At 33.3% G+C, this 14,533-nt stretch overlaps 2 protein-coding genes across 9 annotated transcripts in view; one reads left to right on the top strand and one right to left on the bottom strand.

Annotated features, from left to right (window-relative positions):
* The window catches only part of Fam13c (family with sequence similarity 13 member C), a 118,422-nt gene extending 114,996 nt beyond the window's left edge, over positions 1 to 3,426 (top strand). For all 8 annotated transcript variants that reach the window (XM_048813994.1, XM_048813989.1, XM_048813978.1 and 5 more), the window contains one exon: positions 1,892 to 3,426. In XM_048813994.1, the coding sequence (XP_048669951.1) occupies positions 1,892 to 2,015 (124 nt within the window). In that variant the 3' untranslated portion in view covers positions 2,016 to 3,426. The remainder of the gene's footprint in view (positions 1 to 1,891) is intronic.
* The window catches only part of Phyhipl (phytanoyl-CoA 2-hydroxylase interacting protein like), a 58,365-nt gene continuing 46,772 nt past the window's right edge, over positions 2,941 to 14,533 (bottom strand). Inside the window, exon 5 of the mRNA XM_015504684.2 lies at positions 2,941 to 4,467. Coding sequence (XP_015360170.1) covers positions 3,933 to 4,467 — 535 coding nt within the window. The 3' untranslated portion in view covers positions 2,941 to 3,932. The remainder of the gene's footprint in view (positions 4,468 to 14,533) is intronic.

Here is a 14,533-nt window from a genome sequence, read left to right as displayed (position 1 = left end):
GGGGGGGGGGGGGTTGGGTTAGAGCATAAGCATTATAGTCAGTGATAATTATCTCCTTGGTATTCCTCCCCATCTAGGTATTTGTTTTTTTATGAACTGTTTTCAGATTCAGCAGCCTGGGAGTTTCCCTGATGAAGGGACTATTTTCCAAACATTCAAGCTTGGTCTACTTATCTTTAGTCCTTGTCAGCTTTTCCATTTCAGTTCATCAGAGAGCTATTCACTAGGAGTGGACCTATTAAGTGAGAAACTTTTTGCATTCAGAATATACGCGTAATTCACTCAAGTGTTTCATCTGAAATCGTTCTTGCCAGTGAATTGCTACAAGTCTAACTTATTTTTCTGCTTATGTTAACTATGTGAGAAATGTTATGTGTTAAATTTAGATGATTTGTTTTCTTCTATAAAACATTCATGCAACTTTCCCTTCAAAACATTCCTTGGAATAGTGACTTTGTCTGGACTGTCTTCTCTATTATGCTTTGCGAATACAGGTGACTTGTATTAAAAACTTTGATCTATGTCTTTTTAAAGGCATCCTGTGTGAATTTTTCATTTGGGGAATTATCAAGGAAGATGTTTTTGTAACCTAAATCCAAATAGTCACTGCATGACTAAATAGTCTAAACAGTTATAAAGTGGGTTCACTTTAAGATGTGCATACATTCTTTTCATAACTTTGAATTCCTAAAATAAATTTACATTTTTACCTGTTTGAACCCAGTATTCTACTTTGAAGAGTCAGAAAATTCCCAAGATGTTGGTAGTCCTGCCCTAGTGGATTTACAGTGCTACTCCGCATGCCCTTTGACATACTGGAAGGTTAATTTTTTGTGTTTTATGTACAGCGTTCTATTGTATCTCTGAGTCCTAAACCCACTTCTGATATACCTATATTTGGTTATGAAGTTGCATGCCCCCTTGTGGTGACAGCATTTCATCTAAATATAAAAGTGGTAATTTATTACAATTAAAATCAAACAGTTGAATGTCTAAGAAATATGAACTGTAATTTTGTTTTCCTACAGTATTTTATTGGGAAGGCCTAACTATCCATAAAGTAAAATAACAATGCAAATGATGACTAAAAGTTTTATGGCACCATAAAAGTTCTCAGTAATAGTATATTACATATGTATCAAAATTTATGCCTTGTTACATATCCCAGTAGAGAATTAGTGTGAAGAGAACAAATTCAATTTGGACAGATAAATTACTTCACTCAATGAACAGCTTAGTGATTCTACTACACATTAGCAGAGACGGGCATTATAATTATAAGAAAACTTGGAGATGTTTCAAGTTTGTAACCATTGGGGGTATATTTTCTTGTCACCACAAATTTATGAACTATTTATGATCAGATTTCTCTAGGGTTTTCAGGTTGACAATTTTAACAACTTTAAGACTGAACATTCTGCATAGGCATCGGCCTTTGGCAAATAGTGGGGGGACAACTAAGAAAGGACTAGCCTTTGTTTTTCCTCAGAATTTTCACTTACCCTATTGTTATACAACTAAGCACTAGATAGAATAACTGACATTCAAATCCTCCAAGGAAATTATTTATAAACATGGAAGAGTAAGTGAAGCTGAAGAATGGGTAAAGATGACTATGCAAAAACCAAGCAGAAGCTGCTACCTTGTACTTTCATGTATGAATTACAAAAGTATATGTAATGGGGGCTGGGGATGTGGCTTAAGCAGTAGCGTGCTCGCCTGGCATGCACGAGGCACTGGGTTCAATCCTCAGTACCACATACAAATAAGATAAAGATGTTGTGTCCACCGAAAACTAAAAAATAAATATTAAAAAAATTATCTCTTAAAAAAAGTATTTGTAATGACTTGGTTCACTGTAAACAAATAGATCATCTTTTCTGTTTTGCAGAAGTCCACAAAAAGAAGATAGGATACCAATGGCAGACGAGTACTATGAATACAAGCACATAAAAGCCAAACTGAGATTACTAGAGGTCCTTATCAGCAAGCAAGATGTGGCCAAAACTATTTGAGGTTCAGGAAATGTCTATGATCACTTTCACCCAAGATAAGGTCAAGTGTATTTCTCTCTACCACTCTTGCTAAGTAGTTCTGACATACTGAAAATGTAAGCACTTTAGCTGTAGTATTAGCTATTTTTAAGATGGGATAATAAGTGTAATTATATATGAGAAGGGATTTAAATGGGGGAAACATGCAACAGGTAACCATCTAACTGAGGGGGAAAAATTGAGCCTCCTCCATTCCAAGAAGAAAACTCAGTCAATATAATTATTTCAAAATGCATCCAATATTTTGTCAAATCTAAATAGTATATAGTTGGGCCACATTTGATAGGGAAAATTTATTAGTGTCCAAAGATTGTTTATATTGATGTATGGAAAAAAGCATGTTTGTTTTGTTTTTCCCATGAGGAAAACAAATTCTGCTTTTTGTGAAAGACAGCTAGTACAAAAAATAATTTATTTGAAATTTCTAATCAGCTTTTAAGTGATACAACATTGACTACCTTGTCCCTTAGTATGTTAGGCTTTCAATATCCTAGAATATACTAGAGTGTGTCACTGCTAATTTTTTTATTTCTATATAAAAATAACACATCATTTTATGTTATTTGAATTTTACATTTCTGGTTACCAAAGTTCATTCTGATAGCATGTACTTTGTGAATTATCTTTTGTCTATAACTGACAGATGTTTATATTATTAAAATTTTAAAATAGGTATTTTGGATAGATGCGTCTGCAGTATAATAATCTAATGTGATCATAGTATTATTGCTAATCTTTTGTTTACAATAACTAAAAGTTATATAACTATTTTTCCATTGGGAATATGCATTTTTCTTAATGTTCCAAGGTATATACTTTGTAATGTGAAAAAATTTTCTCATGCACTGTAGTGATTCATTCTATATAAAAACGGAAGGTTTGGAAATTGTTATAACACCTTGGCAAAGAAGCCAGAATATTTTATTTGCTTCATCAACATCAGTGTATATTGTTTTGTTATTTTGTACTAAATTGCTTTTTTATAAAAACAAGTAAAAGGTTGACATTTTTCTCATGTACCAATCATTTCTATTTTATGTAATGTTTAAGCATGAAGAAATTCACATTTTCATATAGTTTGGATGAGAATATTGATGATTTCAGAAGCAGACTATTTCAGAGGCTCATTTTCTCTGTATATTTCATAACTTTTATGAATGAGAATAATGTCCTTCATAAATTTGTTTAATTGAAGTCATCTACTTGGAACAGGACAAATACACAACTATTTGAGGTTTACAAATTACATCTTTGATAAGGGAAATGGTTTCGTGACATGTATACAATTGCTATTAAAATGTAACTATATATTCTATATGATTGTAAATATTTTATACAACAATACAAATAAAATATTTTTCTATTATATTTATTATGTTGAAACACAGTAGTTGTTTCCTGTTAGCTAATATAAATAACATAAATAACACTGTCAAACAACAAGTTGGAAGTGCTGACAATTCTAGGCTTCAAGATTTAACTCATGCTGCAATTACACCCTTTCATGCGGTTTGGAGTTATCCCAATATTTGTTCAGTAGATTAAAATGAATGCACATTTAAACACCATTTATAAGCCATTATTTTGTATTTTGCTAAAGCGGTCTATAATTGTTTTGTTATGTTTGGCATAAAGTAAAAATAAAAACATTGCAGCATCTAGGCAAAGTGTCAGAAGGAAAACATCATTGAAAGTAGTGGGAAAGGTGGGGAATAGGAAACACTAAAACAGCTCTGAATGAAATTTGAAAAGTGGTAGTTTACTTTTGGTGATAGCGGCATGTGCATGCTTCAGTGGAAAACATCAGATGATAAATGGATAACAGAGAATGGTCCTAAGGGAAGAAAAGGGGCTGAGTAAGAATAAGAAAAGTGGGCATTAACGTCCAACACTGATATTACAGGTTTTGCAGCTGGGATCTTTCTTTGCATTTGCGGTAGACAAACTCATGAGCTGATGACCAGTGATCTCTGCCACGGTGCCCAGAGAAAGATCCACAGGGTCAGTAAAAATGACTTCTAAAATGACATCCTGGGCGTGGTGGTAAACCAGCACCCCATCTTCTTCTGTACAGGTCAAAAATTTATTATCCTTGGAATTGAGTTGCGGAAGGCGCAGCTTACAAAATTCATCTCCTGGTGATCCCACAGGGGCAATAACAAGAATCACATAATGATAAGCAGTGTACATACAGTAGAAGTCCCCAAAGTATAGGTTAGTGTTGGGGTTAAAAAGTTTTTCCGCTGCAATCTCAAACCTGTATCTTCCATAAGGTGAATCCTGGGGTGGCTTCCCAGTATTGAATTCAGTGCTGCAGCTGAAGAAGATGCCTTCTAATTTTCCACTGATAGGAGAGCCATGGCTACCACTGTTATCCTTGACAGAGGGCTGCATAGCATTCCCATGGTGTTCTCTGGAAGAAAAAAAGAAATGGTAATTTTAGTATAACAGTGGTAAACTTATTGATTTATACATATCAATGATCCAGGTATAAGTCTTTTACTGCCAAAGGCCTGATTGCTTATACTACTATTAGACCAAGAGAATGCATCTTTTTCTATCCTTGAACCAAACTAAGGATGATCTACTACAAACCTGGAGATATTTATTGGACACAATAAATTTCCTTGACAGAAAAAAAAAGGAAACCAAAAGCAAACAAGAATAGCTATACTCATATAAAGACTTTATATAATGACCTCCTTTGACATTTTTAAATTTAATGAAAAAACAATCATTTTGGTAAGAAGAAAATTGTAAAAATACATGTACCCCATATGGGACGACTCAAATATATAAAGCAAATATTAGAGCCAAAGGGAAAGATAGATTCTAATACAGTAATAGATGGGGACTTCAATACCCTACTTTCTTCAATGGACAGATATGACAGGAAGTCAAAAACCAAACATTTGAAATGAACCATAGTACAGAACCAATCAACCTAACAGTTACAGAAATTTCATCCAAGTGCAGCAGAATACACACTTATCAGTACAATATTTTCCAGGATAAATCATATATAAGGCCACAAATCAAATCTCAATAAATTTTAAGAATCTGAATTCATATCATGTATCTTCTCAGACAATTAGAGAAAACTATAAATCAACAACAGTAATGGAAAGTATGCAAATACATGGAAATTGAATAACGTGTGTCTATATGACCAAGAGGTAGAAAGAGAAAATAGAAATTAAAAGACAAAAAAATTAAAAATAATATATCAAAATATGTGGGATATAGCAAAAGCAGTAAAGGAAAGTTTACAGAAATAAATGTATACATCAAAAAAAAAAACCCCACAAAAACAAAAATCCTGATCTCTAATAACCTAACAGTTCACCTCAAGAACTTACAAAAGAACAAATGAAACCCAAATTAGTAGAAATAACTAATATCAGAGCAGAAGAAAAAATAAAAACAAAAATCCCAAAAGATCAATGAAGTAGGTTTTTTTTTTAAAGTATAAACAAAATTGATAAACCTTTGACTACACTAAGAAAAAAAGAAGACCGAAATAACTAAAACCAGAGATGGAAAAGGAGACATTACAAGTGATACTACAGAAATACTAAGAACAATTATATGTAAACAAACCCCTGGGAAGCCTAGAAGCAAAGAATAAATACATGAACACATACAATCTACTAATATTGAGTTAAAAAGAAACAAAATCTAAAAAGATCACTAATGAGATAGAAGCAGTAATCAAAACTCCCATCTAAAAAATGGCCAGGGCCTGATGGTTTTAATGCTGAAGAACAACTAATTCCAATTCTTCTTAAACTATTCAAAACAAAAGGAACTTTGCCAAACTCTTTACAAGGCCAGCATTACCCTGATATCAAAATATAAAATACAAAAGAAAACTAGATTCATATCCCTGATGAACATACATGCAAAAATTCTCAATAAAATACTAGCAAACTGAATTCAATAGTACATTAAGCAGATCATATACCAGGATTAAGTGCAATTCATCCCAGGGATGCAAGGATGGTTAAACACATGCAAATTAACACACAATAAAACACAACAGAATGAAGGAAAAAAAAAACATGATCATTTGAAAACATGAAAAAATAACATTTGAGAAGACTCAACATCTCTTCATAGTAAAAACTCTCAAGTAAGGTATAGAAGGAACATACCTCAAAATATTAATGGGCATATATGAAAAACCCACAGCCAATATCACTGAATGGGTAAAGCTGAAAGTATTTCTTCAAAGATTAGGAACAAGTCAAGGTGTCCACTTTTACTACCTTTATAATATAGTAGCGGAAATCTTAGGAAGAGTAATTAGGCAAGAGAAGTAAAGGGCATCCAAATTAGAAAAGAAGAAATTAAATTATCCATGTTTGTAGATGACATGATTTTAAACACAGAAAAACCTAAATATCTCATAAAAAAGCTATTAGCACATTTGAATGAATTCAATAAAGTTGCAGGATAAAAAATTAACATAAAACATGAACATTTTTATACCAATAATGAAAATGCTGAAAAAAGAAATTAAGAAAGCAGTCATATTCACAACAGCTACAAAAAATTAGAAATTTAATGTAGTAAATTATCTCTATAATGAAAATTATAAAACCTTGTGAATGAAATTATAGAAGACAAAAAATGGAAAAATTATACAGTGTTCATGGATTAGAATAATATTGTCAAAATGATCTTAATACCATCATAAAGGAATCTGTAGTTGCAATGCAATTTCCGTCAAACTACCAAAGACTATTCACAGAAATAGAAGAAAAAAATCCTCAAATTCACAGGGAACTACAAAAGACTCAAAGCAATCTGGAGGGAGAAACACCAATATATTATTATTATTATTATTATTATTATTATTATTATTATTATTATTATTATTATTATTATTTGTGGTGCTGGGGATTGAACCAGGGCTTTGTGTGCTATATCCCCAGTCCACCAATACCTTATTTTAAAACATACTATTATATTAAAGTAAAAAAACAATGATCCTGGCATAAGAAAGATTCATAAACCAATAGAACAGCATTAGAGAACCCCCAAATTAATCCATGTTCATAAAGCCAACTGATTTTTGACAAAGGCACCAAGAACATATAATAAAGAAAAGACTGCCTCTGCAATAAATGGTGCTGACAAAATTGTATATATACATGCTGACGAGTGAAACTAGATCCCTTCCTCACACTGTACCCCAAAATTAACTCTAAATGAATCAAAGACCTAAATGTAAAACCTGAAACTATGAAATAAGAAAACATAGGGGAAACACTTCAAAACATTGTATAGGCAATGGTTTTTCAAATAGGAACCACAAAGGCACAGGCAACAAAAGTGAAAGTAGATGGGATTATGTTAAGTTTAAGAAGTTTCTGCACAGCAAAGAACATAATCAACAAAACTGAGAAAACCTACAGAATGGGAGAGTATCTGTGAACAATTCATATGATAGGGGATTAATATCCAGGATATATAAGGAACTGAAAAAAAAAAAAAACCAAAACTCCCCCCAAATAATCCAATTAAAATGGCAAAAGAGCTAAACAGATACTTCTCAAAAGAAGACCATTTGGTCAATGAATATATTTAAAAAACACTCAATCTAATTATCAGGGAAACACAAATCAAAACCACAATGTGGTATCTCACCCTACTAAGAAGGGCTATTGTCAAAAAGACAAAAACTAACAAATGCAGACAAGGGTGCAGAGAAAGGAGAAAGCTTATATACTGTTGGTGGGAATGTAAACTAGCAGTCATTGCTAAAAACAATATGCAGATTCCTCAAAAAACTCAGAACTGGTATATGATCCAGCAATTCCAATACTGGGTACATAGCCAAAGGAGATGAAATCATTCTATCAAAAAATACTTAACACTCCCATGTATGTATGTATGTATGTACGTACGTACTTTTGGAACTGGGGATTGAACGCAGGGGTGCTTTATCACTGAGCTATATCCCTAGCCCTTTTTATTTTTAGAAAGTGTCTAAATTGCCCAGGCAGATAGAGAATTTATGATCTGCCTACCTTAGCCTCCTGAGTCAAGTCACTGGGATTACAGGCATGAACTACACCATACTCGGCCCATGTATATTTTAAAAATATTTTATATTGGTGGGTTAAAATCACACATATTCATTGTTACCTATTCATATATGCACACAACATAATTTGGGCAATTTAATTTCTCAGTACTACCTCATTTTCTCCCTTTCTCCCCGCAGTTGTCTTCTTCTACTCTACTGGTTTCCTTTCTGTTTTCAGATGATTCCCTTTCATACACACATTTTTACCTTTTTTTTTTCTCTATAGTTTCCACAAATGAGGGAATACATATGACCCTTAACTAAGTTTAGTTTATTTCACTTAACAAAATGTTCTCAAGTTCTATTCATTTTCCTATAAATGACATTTTCTTCTTCATGGCGGAATAAAGCTCCATTGTGTATATAAATCACATTTTCTTTATCCATTCATCTGTTGACAGACACCTAGGCTGTTCCACAAACTTTTTTTGTGAAATATGCTATTATAACCATAGGTATGTATGTATCACTATAGTATGCTGATTTTTAATTCTTTAGGATAAATACCAAGGAGTGGTATACCTGGGTCACATGGTAGTTTCATTCCTGATCTTTTGAGATACCTCCATAGTGATTTCTGCAGTGGTTGTACTAACTTAAGTCTCACCAACAGCATCTGAAGGCTCCTTTCACTGTTCCTATCCTCACCAGCATTATTATTTGTAGTCTTGATGATCATCATTGTAACTAGAGTGAGATGAAATCAGTATCGTTTTGATTTGCATTTTCTTAACTGCAAAAGATGTTAAACATTTTCTCATATATTTTCTGGCCTTTTGTATTTCTTCTTTTGAGGAGTGTTCATTTAGTTCATTTGGCTATTTATAGATATATTGTTTTTTGGTGTTTTGAGTTCTTTATATATTCTTGATATTAATCCTGTGTCAGAAGAGTAGCTAGCAAAGTTTCTCCCATTCTATAGGCTCTCTTTTCATGCTCTTAATCATTTCCTTTGCTGTGCATAAGCATCTTAATTTGATGGCATTCCATTTGTTAATTTCTCATATACTTCCTGAGCTTTAGAAGTCCTACGGAGGAAGTCATTGTCTATACCTATATGTTGGAGTGTTGACTCTACATTTTTTTCCCAGTGGTTGCAAAGTTTACAGTCTTATTCCTACCATTCTGATCCATTCTGAGTTGACTTTTGTGCAAGGTGAGGGTTAGGGATCTAGTTTCTTTCTTCTAAATACGGATATCTAGTTTATCCAGCACAATTTGTTTAAAAGTCTGTCTTTTTCCCAACATATTTTTAGCGCCTTTGCCAAGGATCTGGAGACTATATCTGTATCATTCATTCCCATGCTTATTGCAGCATTATTCACAAATACCTAAAATATAGTATCAATCAAGATACCCATCAGTGGATGCATGAATAAAGAAAGTATTGTATACACACATAACAGAATATTATTCAGCCATAAAAAGAATGAAATTTTATCATTAGTAGCAACATGGATGAAACTGGAGGTCTTATGTGAAGTATGATACAAGAAAACAAATATGTGTTCTCACTCATTTGGAGAAATTAAAACTTGATCTTGTCAAAGAATGTAATGGAATAGTGGTCACTAGAAACTAGGAAGGCAGAAGAGAGGAAGAATGCAAAGAAGTTCAACAAGAGAAATCAAAACACAGAAAGGAGAAATTAGTTGTTGTTATTTTTTCTATGACACAGTAGTGTAACTATTGCTTAAAACAATCTATATTTCCAAATGACTAGGAAAGTATGAAATTCCCAACACATGAAACGATTAATGTTAAAGAGATGGAAATGCTTATTACCCTGGCTTGAGTATTACACATTGTACACATGCATCTAATTCCCATAATGTATCCTCATAAAGATGAACAAATAAGTATCAATAAAGAATTTTAAAAAGAATAAAGGATGTTTATTATAGTTTGTAACAGCAAGAAAAAAAATCAGTTGGTGGTACCTCCATACTATGGAATACAAGGTAGAATTAAAATAGTTAAGATCTGCTTTTTTTGGTAAGATATATATTCTATTTATAGATAAGATTCAGTACTGTGTATATATTAATCATCTCAATTATCTCCTTTTTTTAAATTTGTTTTAGTTAGTTACACATGACAGTACAATGATCTTGACATATCATACATTTGAATCAGATGAGATAGAACCCAGGGGTGTTTAACCACTGGGCCACATCCCCAGCCATATATATATATATATATATATATATATATATATATATATNTATATATATATATATATATATATATATATTAGAGACAGGGTCTCATTGAGTTGCTTAGGGCCTTGCTTAATTGCTGAGGCTGGCTTTGAACTTGCAATCTTCCTGCCTTAACCTTGTGAGTTGCTGGGATTGCAGGCGTAATTTACCATGCCTGGCAAGATATGCATTTTTGAAGCAAGTTCTAAAACCACATTTGTAAGTCCACTTATGTAGAATGAGAACCCTAACCATTTACACACGTCAGTGTATAGCAAAAGCCCTGGGAGTATTCCCAACACATTGTTCAAGTGATTACCTAAGGGGAAAAGAGTTGAGAAAACGAAGCTAAAGACAGACTTTCACATTTAATCTCCATACTTCTGTCTAAACCTATATAATTGTTTTTTTAGTTGAATAATTTAAAAATCAATTAAACAAAAAAGTAACAAATGAGTTCTGTCCATGTATATTGTATAAAAGTATTTTGTCTGGCTTTTTTTTTAACCATGTACAGTTTACAAATCAAGTTTATCTTCCTTGAATTTTGCTTTCGACACTCATGGTTATTTTACCCCATTCCCAGATGTATTCTTCACCTCTCTTACCTACCACTGTGGCCTGAAGACTCTAACATCCAATTCTTTGTCCTTTGGTCTCTCCATTTCAGTTATACCAATCGGAGATAGCAGAAGATCTGGTGTGTAAGGAGGTAAATCCTTGGATGTCTCTCTTACTTCATGTTTTGGGGCCTTGTGGTTCTGGCTTGGTAGGGTTCTTCTAGAACTACATCTCTCTGTCCACTACTACTCTTGCTGGATTGACTCCCTACTCATTCTGTTTCCAACAATGGTCTTAACTTCTGATTGTTTCCGGTTGCTTTATTATGCCTTATTAGTTGCTTAACCCTGCAACCACCTTTGTAAGTGGTGGTTTTGTTAAATTTCCCCCAGAATTCCTTGAGCATGTCTTTTTCTTGCTGTTCCTACCAGTATGACTTGAAATGAAAAGTTCAAGCTACCAATGAAGCAAAGAAAGATTTCCCTAATCACCATGCTTCTTAAAGAGTTTGTGAGCCAGTGAGGTATGCTCAGGATCTGCCAATGACTTTAGAATAGGAATGGTCTTAAATTCCATCACCTGAAAACTACCTAGGGAACTTATTAAAAAAATTAAGATTCAAGAAAAGACCAAGACTCGTGGATAGGAAAACAAGGAGGCATAAGAAATACATGCATTGTAACAGTATGTAGCCTATGTTTCACTCTGTTGTTCTTTCTTTCTTCTGATGTTCTAAGATTTCTTCTTTAATTATTTTGTTCCTGTCTTAGCAACTCCCTCTTACCATTCTTTAGGTTAGGTATGCTGGCAACAAATTCTCTTAGTTTTTCTTCATCTAAGTATGTCTTTATTCCCCATTATTCTTATAGAATTTTTTCACTTCAAATAGGATTCTTGGTTACTTGAAAATACTGTGCCACTTCTGGCTTCAATGGTTTCTGGTAATGGTATCAGTCCAACTATTCTTTTCCCTACAGATAAGGTGCTTTTTTTTCCCCCTCTTACCACTTTGAAGATTTTTTTTCTTTTTCTTCAGTTTTCAGGTGATTCTGATATGTCTTGGCATGGGTTTGTTTGGATTTATCTAATTTGAGGTTTTCTCAGTTTGAATCTGTAGGTTTAGGTTCTTTGCTAAATTTGAGGGATATTCCAGATACATCAATGCATACTTTTTAGTCCCATTTTCTTTCTTTCCTTGATACTAAAGACATGAATACTAGATCTGCTATAGTTTCACATGTCCATAATGTTCTGGCAAATAGAATACAAAAACATATCAAAAAGATAGTGCATCATGATCAAGTGGGGTTCATCCCAAAGATGAAAGGTTTGTTCAACACATGGAAATCAATAAACATAATTCATAACATCAACAGACTTAAAACAAGAGCCATATGATCATCTCAACAGATAGAGAAAAACTATTTGACAAAATGTAGCAGTGCTTCATGATCTAAACATGAGAAAATCTATTGTAAAAGTCACATATGCTAAACCCAAGGCCAACATCATTCTAAATGGTGAAAAATTGAAAGCATTCCCTCTAAGAACTAGAACAAGACAAGGATGCCCTCTTTCACCACTTTTTTCATCATTATCCTTAAAACTCTAGCCAGAGCAATTAGAAGAAAGAAATTAAAGAGATACAAACAGAAAAAGAAGAATTCAAACTATCACTCTTTGCCCACAACATGATTCTATATTTAGAAGACTCAAAAATTTTCACCAGAAAACTTCTAAAACTAATGAATGAATTCAGCAAAGGAGCTGGATATAAAATTAACACCCATATCTGGGCATGATGGTGCACACTTGTAATTTCGGCAGCTTGGGAGGCTGAGGCAGGAGGATCAAGAGTTCAAAGCCAGCCTCAGCAAAAGTGAGGTAAGCAAAAGTAAGCAACTCAGTGAGACCATGTCTCTAAATAAAATAAAAAATAGAGCTGAAGATGTGGCTCAGTGGGCAAGTGCCCATGAGTTCAACCCTCAGAACCAAAAAAAATAAAAAAATTAACACCCATAAATAAAATGCATTCCTATACATAAGTGATAAATCCACTAAAAGATAAATTAGAAAATCTACCCCATTCATAATAGCCTAAAAAGATAAAATAATTGGGAATCAATCTAACAAAAGAGGTGAAAGATACTTAAAAAAAAAAAAAAAACAACTGAAGAAAAGACAGAAAGATCCACGGTCTTGGATGGGCAAAATTAACATTGTGAAAATGGTCATACTACCAAGAATGCTATACAGATTTAATGCAATTCCTATTAAAATCCCAAAGACATTCTTCATAGAAATAGAAATTGAAAAAACAATCATGAAATTCATTTGGAAAAATAAGAGACCCAGGATAGACAAAGCAATTCTTAGTAAGAAAAATGAAGCAGTAGGCATCACAATGCCAGACTTAAATTAAACTATAAAGCCATAGTAGCAAAAATGGCATGGTATTAGCACCAAAACAGACATGTAGACAAATGGTACAGAATAGAAGACATAGAGACAAATCCACATAAATACAGTTATCTCATATTAGACAAAGGAGCCAAAAACATACATTGAGAAAAGATAGCTTCTTCAATGAATGGTTCTGGGAAAACTGGAAATCCAGCAAAATGAAATTAGATCCCTATCTCTCACCCTGCACAAAACTCAACTCTAAGTAGATCACAGACCTAGGCACTACAACAGAGAACCTTGTGCCTAATAGAAGAAAAAGTGGGCCCAAATCTTTACCATGTCGGCTTGGGAACTGACTTCCTTAACAAGATTCCCGAAGCACAAGAAGTAAAATCAAGAATCAATAAATGGGATGGATTCAAATTAAAAAGCTTCTTCACAGCAAAGGAAACAATCAAGAACATGAAGAGAGGAACTAAAGAATGGGAGAAAAAACTTTACCACATGTACCTCAGATACAGCACTAATCTTCAGGATATATAAAGAATTCAAAAAACTTAACACCAAAAAAACAAATAAGCCAATCAATAAATTGGCTAAAGAACTAAAAAGATACTTCCCAGAAGAAGAAATACAATCGATCAACAAATATATGAAAAAATGTTCAACATTTCTAGCAGTTAAAGAAATGCAAATCAAAACTACACTGAGATTTCATTTCACTCTAGTCAGAATGGCAACTGCCAAGTATACAAGCAACAATAAATGTTGGCAAGGATGTAGGGAAAAAGGTACACTCATACATTTCTGTTGGGACTGCAAATTGGTATAGCCACTGTGTAAAGCAGTATGAAGATTTCTCAGAAAACTTGAAATGGAACCACCATTTGACCCAGTTATACCCCTGCTGTTTTTTTTAAATATTTCTTTTTTAGTTGTAGTTGGACACAATACCTTTATTTCACTTATTTATTTTTATGTGGTGCTGAGGATGGAACCCAGGGTCTCGCACGTGCAAGGTGAGCCCTCTACCACTGAGCCACAATCCCAGCCCCCACCCTCAGCTCTGTTTATACCCAAAGGACTTAAAATCAGCATACTACAGTGACACAGCCACATCAATGTTTATAGCAGCTCAATTCACAATAGCTAAACTATGAACCAACCTAGGTGCCCTTCAACTGATAAAGGGGTAAAGAAAATGTGGTATACATTCC

Source organism: Marmota marmota, unplaced genomic scaffold (genome assembly GCF_001458135.2).
Source record: "Marmota marmota marmota unplaced genomic scaffold, marMar, whole genome shotgun sequence".
NCBI classification, from domain to species: domain Eukaryota; kingdom Metazoa; phylum Chordata; class Mammalia; order Rodentia; family Sciuridae; genus Marmota; species Marmota marmota.
The sequence above is the reverse complement of the archived record's forward strand: the minus strand, read 5'-3'. Positions and strand labels throughout refer to the sequence as shown.